Source organism: Macaca mulatta, chromosome 5 (assembly GCF_049350105.2).
Source record: "Macaca mulatta isolate MMU2019108-1 chromosome 5, T2T-MMU8v2.0, whole genome shotgun sequence".
NCBI lineage: Eukaryota > Metazoa > Chordata > Mammalia > Primates > Cercopithecidae > Macaca > Macaca mulatta.
Genome location: NC_133410.1, coordinates 24,395,608 through 24,415,875, shown reverse-complemented (window position 1 = coordinate 24,415,875; position 20,268 = coordinate 24,395,608). Strand labels below are relative to the sequence as shown.

General features: G+C 39.1%; 1 protein-coding gene across 11 annotated transcripts in view; it reads right to left on the bottom strand.

The window, feature by feature from the left end:
• The window catches only part of ANAPC4 (anaphase promoting complex subunit 4), a 41,445-nt gene extending 21,178 nt beyond the window's left edge, over window positions 1–20,267 (bottom strand). For 3 of the 11 annotated variants that reach the window (XM_015138095.3, XM_015138098.3, XM_078001453.1), the window contains exons 1-16: window positions 20,134–20,267; window positions 19,922–20,060; window positions 16,723–16,828; window positions 13,783–13,915; window positions 8,480–8,554; window positions 8,313–8,339; window positions 8,174–8,218; window positions 7,018–7,102; window positions 6,225–6,329; window positions 4,814–4,897; window positions 3,332–3,418; window positions 2,853–2,917; window positions 2,511–2,553; window positions 2,320–2,396; window positions 460–560; window positions 324–375 (exon numbers count right to left, since the gene is read on the bottom strand). In XM_015138095.3, the coding sequence (XP_014993581.1) occupies window positions 324–375; window positions 460–560; window positions 2,320–2,396; window positions 2,511–2,553; window positions 2,853–2,917; window positions 3,332–3,418; window positions 4,814–4,897; window positions 6,225–6,329; window positions 7,018–7,102; window positions 8,174–8,218; window positions 8,313–8,339; window positions 8,480–8,554; window positions 13,783–13,915; window positions 16,723–16,828; window positions 19,922–20,050 (1,214 nt within the window). In that variant the 5' untranslated portion in view covers window positions 20,051–20,060; window positions 20,134–20,267. 11 annotated transcript variants of the gene reach the window in all.
• Window position 20,268: the final 1 nt, after the last annotated feature.

The following is a 20,268-nucleotide window of genomic DNA, read 5'->3' as shown; positions in this document are numbered from 1 at the left end:
ATTTCTAAAAACTGACAAAAGGAATGTGACACAGTCATACAATTTAGAAATATGGAGGTAACCCATAGAAGAACTAAAAATAGAAGAGTTAAAATGATTCCCTCTGGGGAGAAGACCTGAGGTGAGGATGACCAGGACAGGAAAATACAGCTTTACTTTATAAAATCTCTGTGCTGCTGGCTTGTCGGAATCATATAAAGACATAATTGTGATAAAAATTTAAAAACTGATTTTAAGAGACTCGTAATAGCTTACTAGGTTCTTATTTAGGTCAAAAGTGATGTATTCTTAGGTCAATGATTCCAGGTACTGCCAATACTTACTGAAGAAGTTCATTTGCCTTGAGTATAAAAGAACCCACAGCAGTTATAGCATCTAAAGGGAAAAAATAAATAAACGTCATTTGTCAAATTAAGTAAACTGTGTTTAATGTATTCCACTGAGAGATTAAATCACTACCTTCGATTCCTGCAGCATCTAGTCCAAGAGGTTCATATTTTTGCTTCCATGAAGCCATTCCTTTCAATTCACTTAAATGGTATAATAAAGACTCCGAGCCACTATCCAAACACAGCAGAAATAAATTAGTATCATGATGATCATCAAGTGACTACCTTGCCTGAATACTTCTAAATTTTCAGAAATAAAAACTGAAAAGTAACTTTCATTTTCTTTCCATGAGAAATAATTATTTCTCAAAACTGTTCCTAAAAAGTGCAGCAGAACCATCTGGTTAATGTGACTACAGAGATAAACAAATGACAAGATTGAATCTTGTAAGATGATCAAATTGTGTTCCACAGTTAGTCCTGACCCTTTTAAGATAGTCGTATGGCCATCTTGTTCACCCAACTACTACACAGTCAATGCAATAAATATTTCTTAAGTTCCCATTTTAGGTCAGGTACCGTGCTAGATACTGGGGACATAACGGTGAGCACAATCAAGGGTCTCATGGCACTGACAGTATAACAGGGAAGACAGTCATGACCACACAGTCATACAGTGTACCATTCCAACTACCATAAACGCCTTGAAGGAAACACACAGGGTGCAGGCATAACAGAAGAACCTGAGATAATCTGGGATTCAGAAAGGCTTTTCTGAAGGAATGAATTGGAGCTGAGAGCTGAAGAATGCATGTGAAGAACAAGGTGGGACAAGAGGAATATACAAAAGCCCTAGGTGGGAGACAAAACGTCAAGCTGGAGAAACTAAAAGGCCACCAGTGTTGGTGAGGCAGAGAGGCAGGTATGCTAAAGGCCACGCAAAGGTCTCCATTCTAGGGGAAAGCATTAGAAGTTTTTAAGCAAGAGAGAAATATGTTTAGCTCCACTGGGGAAAACATTCAAAGGGCAATGTGTACTGAAAGAGCCCAACTAGTCCAGAGGGTACTACAGTGGTCCAAGGGAGGGGTGATGTAGTTATGGCCAAGGACTCAGCATAAATGAATTTATCAAAATTTAAACCAACCACCACCTGGTGTGCTGGCTCACGCCTGTAATCCCAGCACTTTGGGAGGCCGAGGCAGGTGAATCACTTGAGGTCAGGAGCTCGAGACCAGTCTGGCCAACATGGTGAAACCCCATCTCTACTAAAAGTACAAAAATTAGCCAGGCATAGTGGTTCGCGCCTGTAATCCCAGCTACTTGAGAAGCTGAGGCAGGAGAATCGCTTGAACTCAGGAAGCGGAGGTTGTAGTGAGGTGTGATCACACCACTGCACTCCAGCCTGGGCAAGACTCCATCTTGAAAAAACAAAAATCCAAAAATCAAACAAAATAAATCAAACACTCAGCATCCACTTGTAAACGGCTTCAACGAAGTCGCTATGGATAGAAAAAGCATGAGATTTGAAAATCTAGGATGAAGTCTCGGCTCCGACACTTAGTAACTTTGGGCCAGTCATATAACCGATTCTAAACTTCTGTTTCCTCTTGTGTAAAATCACCAACACCTTGCCAAGATATTAAATACATAAATATACAATATTCTTGATAAACTATAAAATGTTAATCTCACTGTTCAAAAAAGGGATACATGCCTTATTTCAAAATATACTTCATGCTCAGTTGATTAAGAAAAAAACCCAGATAGGGTCTAGCCTGGTGAAAAGATGTTGGAAAATTACTTCGAAAAGCAGAATTATTATTGACTCTTTCAATCTTGGGTACAGGAAGATTCTTCTCAAATGCCATGCAACAATTTTAGCTAGAAGATGCTTAAAAGGAGAATGCCAGATGAAGAGAAGGCGGCAGAAGAAGGCCAATGCCAGGTACGTGTGGATACAATATCAAAAAATTCTACGTCACCTTCATACCTCTGTAAGTGACTTATGACCAATTTTTGTATACTGGAGTATGATGACTCTATAGACTGGCCAAGCTTTTTTAAGCCCTAATTAAAAGAAGAAAACATATTTAGCATAAAATCAGGATATTATATGCCACTCGAAAAAAAAATTAAGAATGTGTTCATAGCCATTTAAATACATAGATACATTAACTGCACCTTTACTGTTAACTGATTCATCAAGAGAGTCTGAAGTTCAGCACTACAATGAAAAACAAAGTATTTTTAGTCACTTCTCTACTGGAAATCTGAATGCATCACTTACAACTTTTAAATGTCAAAACACAAACAAGAAACAAAATAAAGAAATGGCTCAACAAAAATTTCTATGCATGTGACATCACATATACCCCATAAATATGTAAAACATTATATATCAAATAAAATATTATGTATGTATCAATAGAAAAATCACATGCTATGACTATCAACTACTTTTCAAATAAATAGTTACTGTTAAAAAAAAAGCAGAAGCAGGAGCACCTAATCTGAGTTTACTACCTTGCTTTCCCCCATAATAGCAAGTGCATGAACTCATCTTGCACTGATGTGGTTGTGTTCTTTTCCTAGAAAAAAGTGAAAAAAAAAATTGTGTATATGTATCTCTTAAATTATAAGCATGTTTATTCAAAATTATAGGAGCATGACTCCCTTTCCTTGCCTTAAACTTGGATCAAATCCATAAAGTGATCATCTGAACATCAGTGACTAGAAGACAGCCAATCAGCTGTTCTAACACCTGCCCTTATTGCCAAAGCCCCGCCAGCTCCACTTCATAATTCTGTCTCCACTTAAGTTGTACCAATGGGAAAAGAGCTCTTTTTTCAAATCTAAGAAAGCAGTTTGAAGTTAGACGAAGCCATTTGAAAGAAATCATGATCTTAACCTTTTATGAATCAAACTGATTTTTCTCATGTACCTCAAAGTAAATACATACATAATGCATTAACTCTCTCCATGGGAAACTTCAGCGGCTTTACCTGCACAAACTTGGTGAGACGAGAATCCATCTGCATTAGTATTTCTTCCCATGCTTCACACATACATGTTAGTGACAAATTTATATACTATTAGCAAAAAAGAAAAAAAATTGAAATGGTAAAAAATATTTAAACCAACTTGCTATCTAAATAATATGTACTTATGCTCAAGTGTTTCAAAGAAATCTAGAATTTACTTTCAATCACTGTTTTATTTTTTATTTATTTATTGAGACAGTCTTGCTCTGTTGTTCAGGCTGGAGTGCAGTGACGCCATCTTGGCTCACTGCAACCTCTACCTCCCAGGTTCAAGTGATTCTCCTGCCTCAGCCTCCCAAGTAGCTGGTATTACATGTGCGCGTCACCATGCCCAGCTAATTTTTGTATTTTTAGTAGAGACGGGGCTTCCCTATGTTCGCCAGTCTGGTCTTGAACTCCTGGCCTCAAGTGATCCGCCTGCCTCAGCCTCCCAAAGTGCTGGGATTATAGGTGTGTGCCACTGTGCCCAGCCTCAATCACTCTTTTAACTCAGTTAAGATGAAGAAAAAGACTATAGCTTGGTCATCACTTAACAAAGAAACATTCCACTGATTCTTAGGATTTCATCATAAAACATTCTTAAATTTTTATCTGTTAAAACAAGTATCTCCAAAGCTTTTTAGATAAGATATGTCTTATCTACACTGTCAAAATACTGGTTTGGCCAACTATTTAATTTTCAAACAGGATCCTTAAAAAACAGGATCTCTAGAAACTTTTGATATCAAATAAATTAATGACTGTGGTAGAATGAAAAACATGGCCACAATTTTTTGTAGCTCCTCCAGTCAGATGTAGTAGAGTCAATTTCTTCAGCCCTTGAGTCTTGCTTTGACTAACAGAATGCAGCAGAAATAACGCTGTTGACTCCAGGGCCTGAAACGCTTTTGTAGGCTTCCACTTGCACCCTCGATGCCTCATTAACCACCACCATGTGGAAAAGCCTGTGCTGGCTTGCTGGAGTATGAAGGATGTGGAGTAGAGACAAGACATCACAGCCAAGGGACACATATCAGCTGGCATGACCAAGTCTAGTCAAGATCAGCTGAACCCTCCCCAGGTCACCCAAACATCTTGGCTGAGCTCAGCCTAAATCACCAACCTACAGAATTGGGAGGTAATTTGGGGTGCGGTTATCATGAACGAGTGTAAACTCATGTGAAGACTGTTTTTCCCACAATACTTTATAATGTAAATGGTATTTTATTTATGGGAGTATTTTAAAAGATTTAAACTCTTTTGGAGGTGGAAAATAGGGTGGGGTGGAAGTAGGTTCTCAATTAAATGTCCCTTTCCTGCTTTAATAGACCTTATAAGATTACCTATCAGACTAGACACCCCTACTTCAGACAGCTTTACAAAACAAAATTTTGAAGTGTTTTATTTACAGAACTTTAGAAGCCAATAATACACATTCACACAAAACAAGCTCTAAATAAATACCTGTAACAGAGCTGAAATATGAGTAAACTTTCTGGCCATCCGAGTTACTTCAGGTAAGAAAGAGTATAACAGATTGGTTTCAAGCTGTAAAATCAAAAGAGTAAAGTGAGTCATCATCAGATGCACTTGCTGCCAAGTATATAATTTACAGAATGTAGGTCAAACTATGTATCAGAAAGACTATGTCAGAATTGTGCCCTCTTCGAGCAGAACGGTTTGGAAACTAACAGCACATAGCCTTATGATTTCCTAACCTACACACAACCACACACAAATCACTCTCTCTGGGTCATCAACTCCTTCCGTGTAGATAGAATAAATGTAATATAACCTATTTTGCAACAGTATTACAAAGAAATTTTTTAATCACAAATATATGTAAAAACTTAAAGGAAGTATAAGGAATTAAAGGCTACTGATAAATATTGGGAAAATGTCTATCAATGGTATATGAATTGTATCTCAATAAATTTGTCATCAAAAATTATCTGTTACCAACTTCACAGTAGTAGTGACTCATTTTATTATAACCCAAATGCAATCCTGGTGGTCATAGTTTCACATAACCTTAAGATGATGAGCAAGTATGAATAACCATTACTATAGTGAATAGTAAATGAAGAGTTCTCTGATGCTCTGAATACAAAGAGAATGTTGGAAGGCATCACACACATTGCATCTTGCATCTTTTTTGTTCTACTTTTGTTTGAGAGTTCACACATACTTAAGTGGCTAGGATATTTAAGATGAAAACTTTGAGACGATTTCTTGGCAAGGCTATGATACTCTATGGGAGCCCAATTAGTTTCGTCAATCTACAATGCAGACAGCACACAATAAAGTGTTTTCCCAATATTAAGTGATCGTTTTACACAAGATGCAATGTGCTAGTTAAGAGTACAGACTATGCAGCCAGACTGCCTAGCATCACTTTCCCATCCTGTGACATCAAGCAAGTTCTGAAGTATTTGTGTGTCCAAGTACTTACTTATAAAATGGGGATAACAACAGTATCTGCCTATTACGATGCTGTGAAGATTCAAATTAATTGTTCTGAAGCATTCAGTATATGGCACATATTAAACAATCAATAAATATAAGCCTTTATTATTTTCAGGGATAGTAGTCCTAAGCAAACACTTGGTACGAAGTCAAACTGGAATAGCAACAAATTAATATGGTCATTAATAGACCATCAAAACACTTTTTATGAAAACTGTATTGGAGCATGGGGAGAATAATATGGTATTCACTATAATAACACTCAATATATTAGGATGTAGAAATTCCAAGTCGATTTTTTTGTATTATTTTAAGGATCATTACAATACAGTGAGATGTGGATAAAAACCTATATAAAACCTGTTAAATACATATTTACTCTCTACTGTTATCAAGTTCCAATACTCACCTGAAAGTATGAAACTTCTGAAGCACCACTGGTAGAGACTTCTGTGACCACTGATAATGATTTCAAATCACTTGATAAACATAATGCAAGACAAGTTCCAGCAATCTGTAAAAGAGTCAAACCCCTTAGTATATTATCATTGCTAGGTTGAATCTGATTATCATGCAGAAAGCAAAAATTCAGAGCTTTAAAAAGCAGAAACATATACTCCGAGCTCCAGCCACACACATGGAGCAGATGAAGGTAGGTGTCTGCCTGCATGGGCCTTTCTAGTTACAAGGCCACAAAACCAACCTGGTTCCCTCACCCCTACCCGAGTCTCAAATCAGGTGCTGGAGAAACAACATATTCCACAGAGCCTACCATATTTTCTACCCCTTTTGGGAGTGGTAAGAGTCAGATGAAAAAGCTATGGAGAAGACTGCGACGTAGCAACTACAGTAGATTCAGTACTGGACTTAAGAATGCTTCTGAAGATTTACATTCCAATCACAAATTGAAGCTCTTTTACATCTCACACTAGAAAAACATTAAATCATAATCAAGTGTATCATACTAATCTTTCTGTTAAAGAAACAAACAAACAAACAAACTTGACTAATTCCACAAATAGCTCCCAATCTTTATAGACATATCACAATTATTTTATCTTAGTAAGAAAATCATTCTCTGAACATTTAATTCTAAAAACCGAGACTGAAAAAAAAACCTGGTGTTTTATTCTTTTTCCATAAGTACTTAGTATATTCTAAGAGAAACAATTTAGAAAGAGAAAATTTTAAAGAAATCTTACCCCCGTGACTCGAGCAATTTTAAACATTCCATAAGCATAAAGCTCAATAAATCCAGAGCTTCCTCCAAGGACAAGAATATTAAGCCTAATTAAAAATAATGCAACAAGCTGAGAACGAATCAACAACACAGATGATTACATTCTTAAACCAAGATATAAATTATTACTGCTTTCATATAATCTACATGCTAAAGCTCCCCTGCAGAGGGAAGTGAAATATCAAATCCACTAACACTCAATATTCAATCGTATCAGGTTTATTCCTTTTTTCAAAGAACATAAATTTCCTCTAGCCTAAAAAAAATCAGCTTACGGTAAAATAAGAATACGTTATTTTAATAACAACTATATTTATGCACCATCAATAACAAAACAATCCTTTTACCAACTAATACGAAGTGCCATCAGTTTTATCATGGTTATGATGCTAAATATATTAAACGGGCTTAAAAAACATGAATACTTAAATTTTAGAAACTCTAGTACTTATATCCTTTTATTTAACATATGTGCATATTATTATTAAAACTTGATAAAACGAAAGGCCACACAATAAAAACAATAATAGATATTAAAGTCTATATGTCGTTTGAAGGTATTAATGTCAACAATGAGGCCAGGTGTTGTGGCTCATGCCTGTAATCCCAATGCTTTGGGAGGCCAAGGTGGGTGGATCTTCTGAGGTCAGGAGTCTGAGACCAGCCTGGCCAACATGGTGAAACCCCGCCTCTACTAACAATACAAAAATTAGGCCGGGCACAGTGGCTCACGCCTATAATCCCAGCACTTTTGGAGGCCAAGACAGGTGGATCACAAGTTCGAGAGATCAAGACCATCCTGGCCAACATGGTGAAACCCTGTCCCTACTAAAAATATAAAAATTAGAAAGGCCTGGGGGCGGGCGCCTGTAGTCCCAGCTACTCGGGAGGGTGAAGCAGAAGAATCACTTGAACCAGGAAGGCGGAGGTTGCAGTAAGCCGAGATCGCGCCACTGCACTCCAGCCTGGGTGACAGAGACTCCATCTCAAACAAAAACAAAAACAAAAAAACAATGAAATAAAATGGCAAATAAAGGATTTGCTCTTAAAGCTTCTGAAAACTGCCTCAAATATGAAATAACTTTAAGAAATTAGACTTATTTATCCATAAGACTTACCTGACGTCTCCCAAGAGCTTAATAATTTCATCAGAATTTTCTTCACTAAAATATACAAATAAATTGGGTCATCTTTCAATTCTATCTTTCAAATAACAACAGATTATCTTACTTGAAAACAAGAAAAGGCATATCTTACCTAAATATTTTTGAGGTGTTGCTATAGCTAGAAGGAAACAGAGATTAAGGTAAAAAATACTCTCAGCAAAAATACGTATTTTAAAATGCATGAGAAAATTGTCGGTGTTAAAAGCAGAAGAAAGAGAAATCTGCAAGATTAATTTCAAAGAAACCAGTGATACATACTTTTTTGGCAGTGTAGGTAGTTTAGGTAAGAGGAGATTTGATTCATCCTCAGCGTTATAAAATGATGTGAGAACACTAAAAAGGAAAAAATGAAATTATAAAAACACCAAAGATTTTACTTCTCTTACCATTAAAAATGCTAATTTTTTAAAAAGATACCCAGTTTTACAACATTATCAAGTAAACAGATGCCACAAATACTATACAGTTATAGTCAGTTTAACAGTCCCAAACGAGAAATTGAAAAGTAGGAATTTCTTTGTTATTTTAGGGGAATAAAAAACATCAGCCTGCACACTTTAGAGAAATGATAATAAACATTTTTCTTAGCATATCAAATGCATTCATACATACTCAGATACTGAGAATTTATGATTTCTTAACTCTTATTTAAGAACTCACACTAAACATATGACTACTAAGAGTAATTTTAAAGAACACTGCAATTACCCTATCTTTTATTTATGAGACAGGGTCTCACCCAGGCTGGACTGCAGTGATGTGATCATGGTTCACTGCAGCCTCCACCTCCTGAGCTAAAGCCATCGTCCTGCCCCAGCCTCCTGAGTAGCTGGGACTACAGGTGCAAACCACCACACCCAGCTAATATTTTTTATTTTTTTGTAGACATGGGGGGTCTCACTATGTTGCCCAGACTGGTCTAAAACTCCTGGTCTCAGGCAATCCTCCTGCCTCAGCCTCTCAAAGTGCTAGGATTACAGGCATGAACCACTGTGCATGGCCTACCGTATGATTTAATTATTGAATCTATGACTTATATACACTTGTGGATTTAAGACTCCAACAGGTGTATGAGATTACACCATGCCTTTTGAAATAGTCTCATTTTCCCCCTTTTCCTTCCCAATTCTAACTCCAAATAAGGTTGGAAATAAATGAGTGAGCAAGTAAAAAAGTGGTGATTTAGCAAGTATTTTTTCCTACTTTAACAAAAAGGAGCTGTCTTGAGAGACCCTGGAATCTCCATATAACTTTTCTAAACTGTCAGTAGGAAGTATGTTGGGAATACACATAGCAGATAACTGGGCTGGAATAGGACTTCCATGGTATGCTCTGACCCTCTAACCTTCTACAGAGTCACATAACCATTTGTAATCCTTCATGATCTGATGATGGATTTGTCACTCTGGTTTATCCGCAGTGAATTTCAAACCCCAGGTCAAACCCTTGTTATCCAATTCTTTCAGGCTTCCCTTAGGAAAGCTGGCAATTAATATTCAGGATTTACAAATTCATTTGATACTAACTTAGTATAACTTAATTAGAAAGGAAAAGTTAATACAAAGAAAATTACCATATTGCCCCAAACAAGAAAAACAATTTTTGTTTTCAGCATTAGCCAAAAGCACTAATTCCTCCGGCCTTCTTCACTGTAACCCTGGTGTATTACTTGACTACACAGACTAAGGCAGAATTATTTTTATGAAACAAGGAAACTATCAGGACCATGGACAAAGAAAAAAACCTGTCCAGCATTAGAACAGAAGGCTCAACTTAGCACTTTCCATATTCTAAGAATATGGAGACAAAAAAAAAGTTTACCGAGACAAAAAAAAAGTTCAGATGATATAAATCATGAAATGGAAATTAATATATGTATTAATTAACATAACTTTAAAATTACTGATTGGCAAACTGAGGTTGTTTTCCATTTCACCATTTTATGGAGCTTTGTTTTTTGTCTCAGTAACTATTTTTGGAGTAGGAAATGACTAGAAAGAGGAGAAAACTCTTAGCTATTCAGGTTTACTGCTCCAATAAGAAAATACAGGCCTATCTCCTTCAACTGTGCTTCCCTTCATCCTGCTTCCCAGATACTGCATTTTTCACAAATTAAAAGTTTGTGGCAACCCTGTGTCAAACAAGTCTATCAGCCAAGCAAGTCTATCAGCCAAGCAAGTCTACTGGAGTCCTTTCTCCAGCAGTCATGTGCTCACATGTGCTTCTGTGTCACATTTTGAAATATTTGCAATATTGCAATTTTTTTCATTATTATAGTATTTGTCACGGTGATTTGAGGTCAGTAATCTTTGATGTTACTATTGCAATTGCTTTGGGGGTGGGTACCACAAACCATGGCCATATAAAGTGGTGAGCTTCGGCCAGGTGTGGTGGCTCACACCTGTAATCCCAGAGCTTTGGAAGGCCGAGGAGGGCAAATCACTTGAGAGGAGTTCGAGACCAGCCTGGCCAACATGGTAAAACCCTGTCTCTACTAAAAATATAAAAATTAGTTGGGTGTGGTCGCGCATACCTCTAATTCCAATTACTCAGGAGGCTGAGGCAGGAGAATCACTTGAACCCTGCAGGCAGAGGCTGCAGTGAACCAAGATTGTACCACTGCACTCTGGCCTGGGTGACAGAATGATAACTGTGTCTCGAAAAATAAATAAATAAGGCCAGGCGCTAAGGCTCATGCCTGTAATCCCAGCACTTTAGGAGGCCGAAGCAGGAGGATTACCTGAGGTTGGGAGTTCAAGACTAGCCTGACCAACAAGGAGAAACCCCATCTCTACTAAAAATACAACATTAGCTGGGCATGCTAGCGCATGCCTGTAAACCCAGATATTCGCAAGGCTGAGGCAGAAAAATCACTTGAACCTGGGAGGCGGAGGTTGTGGTGAGCCGAGATGGCGCCACTGCACTCCAGCGTGGGCAGTGAGAGCGAAACTCCGTCTCAAAAATAAATAATAAATAAAAATAAATTTTTTAAAATGGAGAAATGTGAGTGTTCTGACTGCTCTACTGACTGGCCGTTCCCTCTCTCCCTTCCTTTGCACAGGACTCCCTATTCCTTGAGACACAATATTGATACCAGACCAGTTAATATCCCTACAATGATCTCTAAGTGTTCAACTGTCTCACTTTAAATCAAAAGCTAGAAATGATTAGGCTTAGAGAGGAAGGCACGTCGAAAGCCAAGATTAGGCCAAAAGCTAGGCCTCTTTTGCCAGTCCGCCAAGTTGTGAATTCAAAGGAAAAGTTCTTAAAGGAAATTAAAAGTGCTACTCCAGTAAATCCAAAAAAAAATAAGAACGTGAAATAGCCTTACTGCTGATATGGAGAAAGTTTTAGTGATCTGGACAGATGATCCAACCAGCCACAACATTCTGTTAAGCCAAAACCTAATCTAGAGTAAGGCCCCGACTCTCTTCAATTCTATGAAAGTGCTGAGAGGAAGCTGCAACAAGTTATCCAGAACATCCAGCTAAATTACTGAAGGTGGTGGTTAGATTCAACAACAGATTTTCAATCTTGAAGAACAGCCTTTTATTGGAAGATGCCATCAAGGATTTTCTATTTATTTATTAAAATATATATATATATCATATATGTATATGTATGTATATATATGATGTATATGCATATATGTGTATCTGTGTGTGTGTGTGTGTGCATATATATATACGTATTTTAAAGCCAGTGAAATATAGCACCATCTGGGACTTTCATAGCTAGAGAGGAGTCAATGACTGGCTTCAAAGCTTCAAAGGTATAAGCTGATTCTTTTGCTAGGCGTTAACACAACTGGTAACTTTCAGTTGAATCCAAAACTCATTTACTGTTCTGAAAATCCTACAGCGCTTAACAATTATGCTAAATCTATCCCATCTGTGTTTTATAAATGGAACAACAAAGCCCAGACGACAGCGTATCTGTTTACAGCATGGTTCACTAAATGTTTTAATCCACTGTTGAGGCCTATTGCTCTGAAAAAAGGTTCCTTTCAAAATATTACTGCTCATTCATGACTGGTCACCCAAGAGCTCTGACAGATATAAGATTAACGTTGTTTTCATGCCTGTTAACACAAAAATCCATTCTGCATCACATGGGTTAAGTAGACTGTCAAGTCTTGTTTTTTGTTTTTTTCTGAGACAGGTCACTCTGTCACCCAGGTTGGAGTGCAGTGGTCCACTTACGGCTCACTGCAGCCTCAACCTCCTCAGGGTCAGGTGATCCTCCCTCCTAGCTTCCTGAGCAGCTGGGACCATAGCTACCATGCCTGGCTAATTTTTAAGAGGGTTTCACCATGTTGCCCAGGCTGGTCTTGAACTCCTGAGCTCAACAGATCTGCCCATCTTGGCCTCCCAAAGTGCTGGGATACAGGCATGAGCTGCCATGCCTGGTCACCTTTCAAGTCTTATTATTTCAGAAAAACACTTCATAAAGCTAGAGCTGACATAGATAGTGATCACTCTGATGGACCTGGGCAAAGCAAATTGAAAACCTTCTAGAAAGGATTCACCATTCTGGATGCCATTAAGAACATTCACAATTCATGGGAAGAAGTCAAAATATCAACATTAACATGAGTTTGGAAGAAGTTGATTCCAACACTCATGGATGACTTTGAGGGGTTCAAGACTTCACTGGAGGAAGTAACTGCAGATCTGGTGGAAAGAGCAAGAGAACCAGAATTAGAAGTGGAGCCTGAAGATGGGACTGAATTGCTGCAATCTCATGACAAAACTTGAACGGATAAGGAGTTGCTTCTTATGGATGAGCAAACAAAGTGCTTTGTTGAGATGGAATTTAGTCCTGGTAAACATGCTATGAGCAATGTTGAAATGACAAAGGATTTAGAATATTCCATAAACTTAGTTGATAAAGCAGCAGTAGAGTTGGAGAGAGCTGACTCTAATTTTGAAAGAAGTTCTACCTTGGGTAAAATGCTATCAAACAGCATCTCATGCTACACAGAAATCTTTCCTGAAAGAGTCAACTGATGTGACAAATTCCACCGTTGTCGATGTTAAGAAATTGCCACAGCCACCTTAACCTTCGGCTGCCACCACCCTGATCAGTCAGCAGCCGTCAGCACCAAGGCAAAACCCTCCACTTCCAGTGAGATCACCACTCACTAAAAGCTCAGATGATCGTTAGCATTTTCTAGCAATAAAGTATATTTTAACTAAGGTACATACTTAATTTTTTTAGATATGATGTCATTGCACACTTAAATGTACCATAGCATAGTATAAACATAACTTTTATATGCACTGAGAAACCAAGAAACTCAAATGACTTGCTTTTATCGCAGTGTTCACTTTATTGCAGTGGTCTGGAACCAAGCCCACAATCTCTCTGAGGTATGCCTATAGATGTTTATCAGAAGGAAAAAAAATCTAAGAAAGCATTAAAAAATTTCATCTTGATAAACTGAAACCAAAATTTAAATGCAACATACATACACTTAATACTCAAATACTCCTAAGTTTCCATTTAAAAAAATTAAAATCTCATGAATATCCAATGACTACATACGTTCTTCTAATTACCTGCTTTCTACTGTCACTTCCATCCAATGCATACAGGAAACTGGAGCCTCCACGGAAAAAGAGTGTAAGCTCTCAGGTTTTTCTACATCACACAAAACAATTTTCTTGGTATCAGCAAGAGCAAAGGCCAAAACTAAAATAAGAAAAAACAATCAGAATAAATTAGTGTAACATTTGAGAAAAATAAATGGATGTTTCACTTATTGCCCAGTTTTACTCTTTTGAGTGCATCTTAATCATGGCAATTTTTGACCTAAACATCCTTCAATATTTTAAAAACTAAAAAAGAAATACTTGCATATGCTGTAGTTACATTACTATCTAAGCTTATTTTCAAGTGCTCAAACTTTATAGGATATCTACTACTTTCTCATGTATCACACTTAACGTCTTACACATCAAAGTCTCCAAACTGAAAACCCTCTTGTCAAGCAGAAAATACAAAAGAGGCTTCCACAAATAAACAATTATATCTTATCACATGTCTAAAAGGTAAGCGGTGATTCCATCTGCTTTGTTCTTGGAATGCTTTTTATTCTTCTTTTATGTTTCTAAACCATGGTGGGAAACGAGGCCATTAAACACACATAAATCTTTCTTTGAGTGCGGCTGAATTTTCTAGTATGGTTTCTGTACGCAAGTCATTATTTCTTCCTAATGCACAATTTAAGAATTTAAGAATTTCCAAAAAGAGGGCAGTGAGTTTCACTGCATATCACCATCACATGCAACTTTGCCGGATGTGAACCAATCCCAGTCTTCTTTCTTAAAAACAATTTAAAACAAACTTGATCATTATCTAACAAAAAACATATTTTACTGTCCAAAAACATGAGATTTAAAAAAAAATGAATAACACAACTACTTAAATACATTTTAACACACACTTTTATGATTTATCTTTGACATTCCATGTTTTTGAATGATTTAGAGCAAGATCTCATAACTTTACTTATAAAAGTCCTCTAATTGTACACATATTCTACCTATACTCCAAGCAACATGACTACAGAATGCACACAGAATGTTTAAGACATTCTTGGAAATTCCATTTTGGGACTTAATCTAAGGAGCTACTGGCAAAGTTCTTCCCAGTGTTCAGAATGTTTACACAGCATTGCTTATCAAAGCCAAAAATTGAAAACCATCTAAATACCCACCAAGGGGGAACAGGTTTAGTAAATTACTAAATTTACTAAATTTAGTAATTTAGTAGATAAATATAGTGGGTTAGCATGCAATTAACATTAATGTGGTAAATCTATCCACACTGATGGGAAAAAGTGAGTGGGAAAAAGAAAAAGCTATACAACAAAATGGCATGCACCAAATAACCGTCTTTTGATAAAACTACATCTAGATCTCTACATGTATGTATTTTATCGGGAAATATTGGAAAAGATGTTCACCAAAACAGAACAATTGTCATCTCTAAGTGATCTGCTTTCAGGGATTTTTTTTTTTTTTTTTTTTGAAACGGAGTCTCACTCTTGTAGCCCACGCTGGAGTGCAGTGGTGTGATCTCGGCTCACTGCAAACTCCACCTCCTGGGTTCAAGCAATTCTCTGCCTCAGCCTCCTGAGAAGCTGGGATTACAGGTGCCTGCCACCACGCCTGGCTAATTTTTGTATTATTAATAGAGATGGGGGTTTCACCATACTGGCCAGGCTGGTCTTGAACTACTGACTTCGTAATCCACCTGCCTCAGCCTCCCAAAGTGCTGGGATTATAGGCATGAGCCACCGCGCTCAGCCTAGGGAATTTTTAAGTACTTATTTATATTTATCTAGGGACAAAATTAAGCAATGAGAGCCAGGTGCAGTGGTTCACGCCTGTAATCCCCAAACTCTGGTAGTCCAAGGTGGGCAAATCACTTGAGGCCAAGAGTACAAGACCAGCCTGGCCAACACAGTGAAACCTTGTCTCTACGAAAAAACACAAAAATTAGCCAGGGATGATAGTGCACACCTGTAGTCTCAGTTACTCAGGAGGCTGAGGGAGGAGAATTGCTCGAACCCAGGAGGTGGAGATTTCAGTAAGCCCAAGGTTGCAGTGAGCCGAGATCGCACCACTGCACTGCACTCTAGCCTGGGCGACAGAGTAAGACACCGTCTGGGGAGGGAAAAAAAAAAAAAAGCAATGAGGAGCACACATGTTACAAAAACAATTCACTTTTTTCTTAAAGCACCAATAAAATTTTTAAATAGTTTATATTTATCTACAGAAAAATTAAGCAAAGAACAACACATATTTTACAAAAACAATTCGCTTTTCTCTTAAAGTACCAATGATATAAATGAACTTTAAATTGTAGTTTACAGCATTTTACTGCACTGATCGTATGTGTACAACAGTTCCAATACGGACTGTCACTGTAAAAACGTTACATGGAGAAGGAGAGTTCAGTCACCAGAGCCCTAACAGGCGATAACATAAGAGGGTGCCAGAAGAAAGATCACACACAGAAATGGAAGGTATGGGGCCAAAGCTGATAGTGCCTCAGGTGAGGCAAACACACATGCACCAAGGGAATATGTGCCACCCATTTCGTGCGAAAATATATTGTGAAAGAAAAAGGCCATGATGGCTTTGAACTAACTCACTGGCGAGTGGCAAGTGGTGCTTGGGCCAAATAATACAGGACAAGATGACAGTGGAAAGAACAAAACCAAAACATTTTGTATATTCCATCAGATTTCACTTTGGAGTTTTCTCTGCCGAGAAGCTAGATTTTATTTAAGAAATATCTTTGCTAAGAAACAAGATAGCAGAATTACTCTGAGTTCTATAAAAATATTTTAAGGCATTTTTTTTTTAAATTCTCAAACTGATCTTTATAACTCTAACGTATACAAAGAACAATAAATCCTTTCTGAAAATGGGCTTTACAGAATACTCTTTGTGAAAATAAAAACATATTTTTTGTAATATTATCATTACGTTTGCCATCTGGTCTCCATGCCAGACACGTCACCTCCTTTCCTGTATTTTCATTTGGCGGAAAACTCCAAACTCGATGAAAACTGGCCAGCCGATGAAGTAAAACCTAAGACAAAGCAGATAGAATGGCAGGAAATTAAAAATCCATTTCCAAAAATAAAATAAACTTAGAGCCTTACTAAAAAATTTTTTAAATGACCATCTCTCACTTAGCTATCAGAAGAATAGAAAAAGACAACAGTGTCTGAATGAACACAAGGTCTTTTAAAACAAATGGGTGAAACAAGGTCTAATTTAATCCTGTACCTAATCTTTTTTTTTTTTTTTTTTTTTTTTTTGAGACAGAGTTTCGCTCCTGTTGCCCAGGCTGGAGTGCAGTGGCGTAATCTGAGCTCACCGCAACCTCCGCCTCCTGGGTTCAAGTAATTCTCCTACCTCATCCTCCCGAGTAGCTAGGATTACATGCATATGCCACCACACCCGGCTAATATTTTATTTTTAGTAGAGATGGGGTTTCTCTATGTTGGCCAGGCTAGTCTTGAACTCCTGACCTCAGGTGATCCACCTGCCTCGGCCTCCCAAAGTGCTGGGATTACAGATGTTAGCCACTGTGCCTGGCCCTGTACCTAATCTTTTATGTCAACGGGAGACTTACCTTTTATAAAGAAGGCTGTCCAAGGTGACAACCAAAAAAAGAAATAAAAGAACACAAACACCACTAAAAAGGTAGCTAGCTGTAATATAGTCAAATTATACGAAGCTTGGAATTAGTCCACGTGGCACCTAATTTCAGCTGTGTCACTCACTAGCCATGGATCTTAGACAAATCACTTAACCATTCTAAATCTCCATTTCCACACCAGTAAATTCCCACCTTGGAAGATCAAAATGTTGCCCAAGAGCTCTATGACTGCCCCTGTAGCAGCTTCTATACAACCACTGACAGTAAGGAAGAAAAGGCTTCACAAAATGCACATGCTCCTCCAAGACCCCTCCCCATCTCCACACTCAGCTTCACCACCATGACCCTGCCTTATCTCACAGATCACAGCACCCTTCACTCCGGGTTACATCATCTCCTGGACTTGACCCTCTCTTTTCTGAAACCATTCCTGCCATTCCTTACTTCTGAAACCCTTCCTCTGTGCTTTCTATAGCTCACGGTCAGGTGTCATCATGAAATTAATATCTTCATACTTTTCTCTGAAATGTGCCTCTCACCTGAGGACAATGCTTCCCTGCAGCCTTGCTAGGTGGTGGCCATTTTGTATCCCACAGCCCTTAGTACTGCTACTCTTGGGCAGGAGATGAAGTAGGTGTCTTCCTTGATGCCTGATGCCATTTCTTCTCTTCTTGAAAATCTCCTAACTTTGAATCACATGTAATCACACCATACGACCGCTATCCCTCTAATTGCAGTCCTCTACAGACCCCTAGGCCATTCCCCTCATTCCTCGAAAATCTGGATACCTGGCTCCCTTATGCTTTCAGCAACACACTCATCCTCATTTTTGGTGATTTCAAGAGCTATGATGCCCTAGCTCTCAATTGCCTCTCCTCCAGTGATCACATCTTCTACTGCACTCAGCCACTCTCAGGGTCATACCCCTGGCCTGGTCATTACCAGCAACTGCAGGGCCACCAAAATCTCCATTTCACACTTCCCACTTTCCATCCACCGCCCCTCTTTACAGCTCATCTCTACAATACTCAACTCCAATTCTTTGACCTCACCAGGATACAGTCTATTGATTCTACCACCTATTTACTGTCCCTCTCCCCTGCCTTCGCTTCCCTCCTTCATCAAGTTAGAACCCAAAGTTCAGAAACACAATCACTCCCCTTGCACATAACTTCAACTCTCTTTCATCTTTCTCTTGCTTTGTCATACTTGCAAAACAACAATCCTGGTTAAACCCAACGATGCCTGCACCCACACAGCCAAACAGAACGGAGAGAGACACATACAACCTCATTCAACCAGTGTCTCTCAAATAACAACACCGATCTTGTGTGGCTCGTAACACTGACAGGCAATCCTATTAGGCTTCCTAAGTCCACCTGCCTTGTTAGCTTTTTCATACCTCTTCTTTCTCAAACTTCCAATATATTCTTCTCCATCTTCACCCATAGACAATACCCTTGCTTCTTCCTTCACTGAGAAAATGGATATAATAGTGCCCTCTATCACACCTACCCATCTGATTGCACGGATGTGCCTCCTGTCTACCTTCCCTCCTACTTCTGTGGCTGTATCACCTGCTGCTCTCTAGAGCCACAACAGAGTTTCAAAGCATCCCGGCAGTGGAGGGAGACTAGATTTCATGGAGGGCCCTGAAAAATGAGACATCAATACCCCGGCGACTGGATCATGGCAGATAACATGGTGCTGTAGTCTGCAGGGTGCTACGATTTCCTTATCACCTAGTTTCCAAATTTGACTCTATACAACTCTCACCTGGCCAGATAACTCTCAAGCCAGAGGCGGAAAGATGCACAGGTGAAGGTTTCCTTACAAAATGGCTGGCAGGTAGTAACTCTCAGCAGAAAGTTGGGTACAACTGGCTTATACTCGATGAAATTTAATGTGAACAAGACATGGTGATAACATTCATGCACGTTCTCTCTGGAATCCAATGCATCCCTTCCTTGTCCAATTTAAAGGTATTTTTAGTGGTGGTTATCCAACCCGTAGTATAAAACGTGGACAAGAGAAGCCAGATTCTTAAATATATCCTCTGTGGCAGCTACATGCATGCACTTCTGCAGCTGAAGTTTGATAATAACTCTTCCTTCTGCCATTAAAACTGTAAGCAAACTTAGGGCAGGGTCCCTGGATCTACCACTATGTCTAGCTCATGAGTGGCACATCGTGCGCTTTTTTAAAAGTTCATTTAATTAATAAACCAATGACTGAAGACGACTTGGGGAAGCAGGATTGCGTGACGGTGTTAAGCTGTGTGAAAAATGTTACTTTAGCCATGAAAGTACCGAAAATAGCACAGACATCACCTTTCGCATACATACTTAAAGTTTGCTGCCGTCCTGGGAGGCAAGGGTAGCAGGTGGCCCACCATGTCTGCAGAAGGGGAAACTGAGACTACGGCCGCCTATGGCCCGAAAGAACAGGCTCGGGCTCGGTGTTCTTGGGACCCCGGGAGCAGACCCAACACACGCGGGCTCCCGCCGGCTCACTCACCTCGCCCGCTGTGTTGGCCAAAGCAATGAGATCCCGCTTGGGCGACCAGACCAGGAAAATAATCTCCTGCGGGAGCTGCTTCTCTCCCACCACCCGGAAGGACGGGAAACAGGTCGGAAAACGCAACATGGGGACGGCCCTGCAACGACACCCCAGTAAGAGGCCGGCAGAAGCTCCCGGCCCTCCACGAGGAGCCCCGACCGCGGCTGTACCTGAAAGAGTCCCCACCGGTGACTAACACAGCCCCAGCGACCTCACCCCTCCCTCTGCCGGCCGGGCGCCACAGCTTCCAGACCGCCCCGCCTCGCCGCTGTCGCGCGCTCCAGGCACTTCCGGCGTCGAGACTG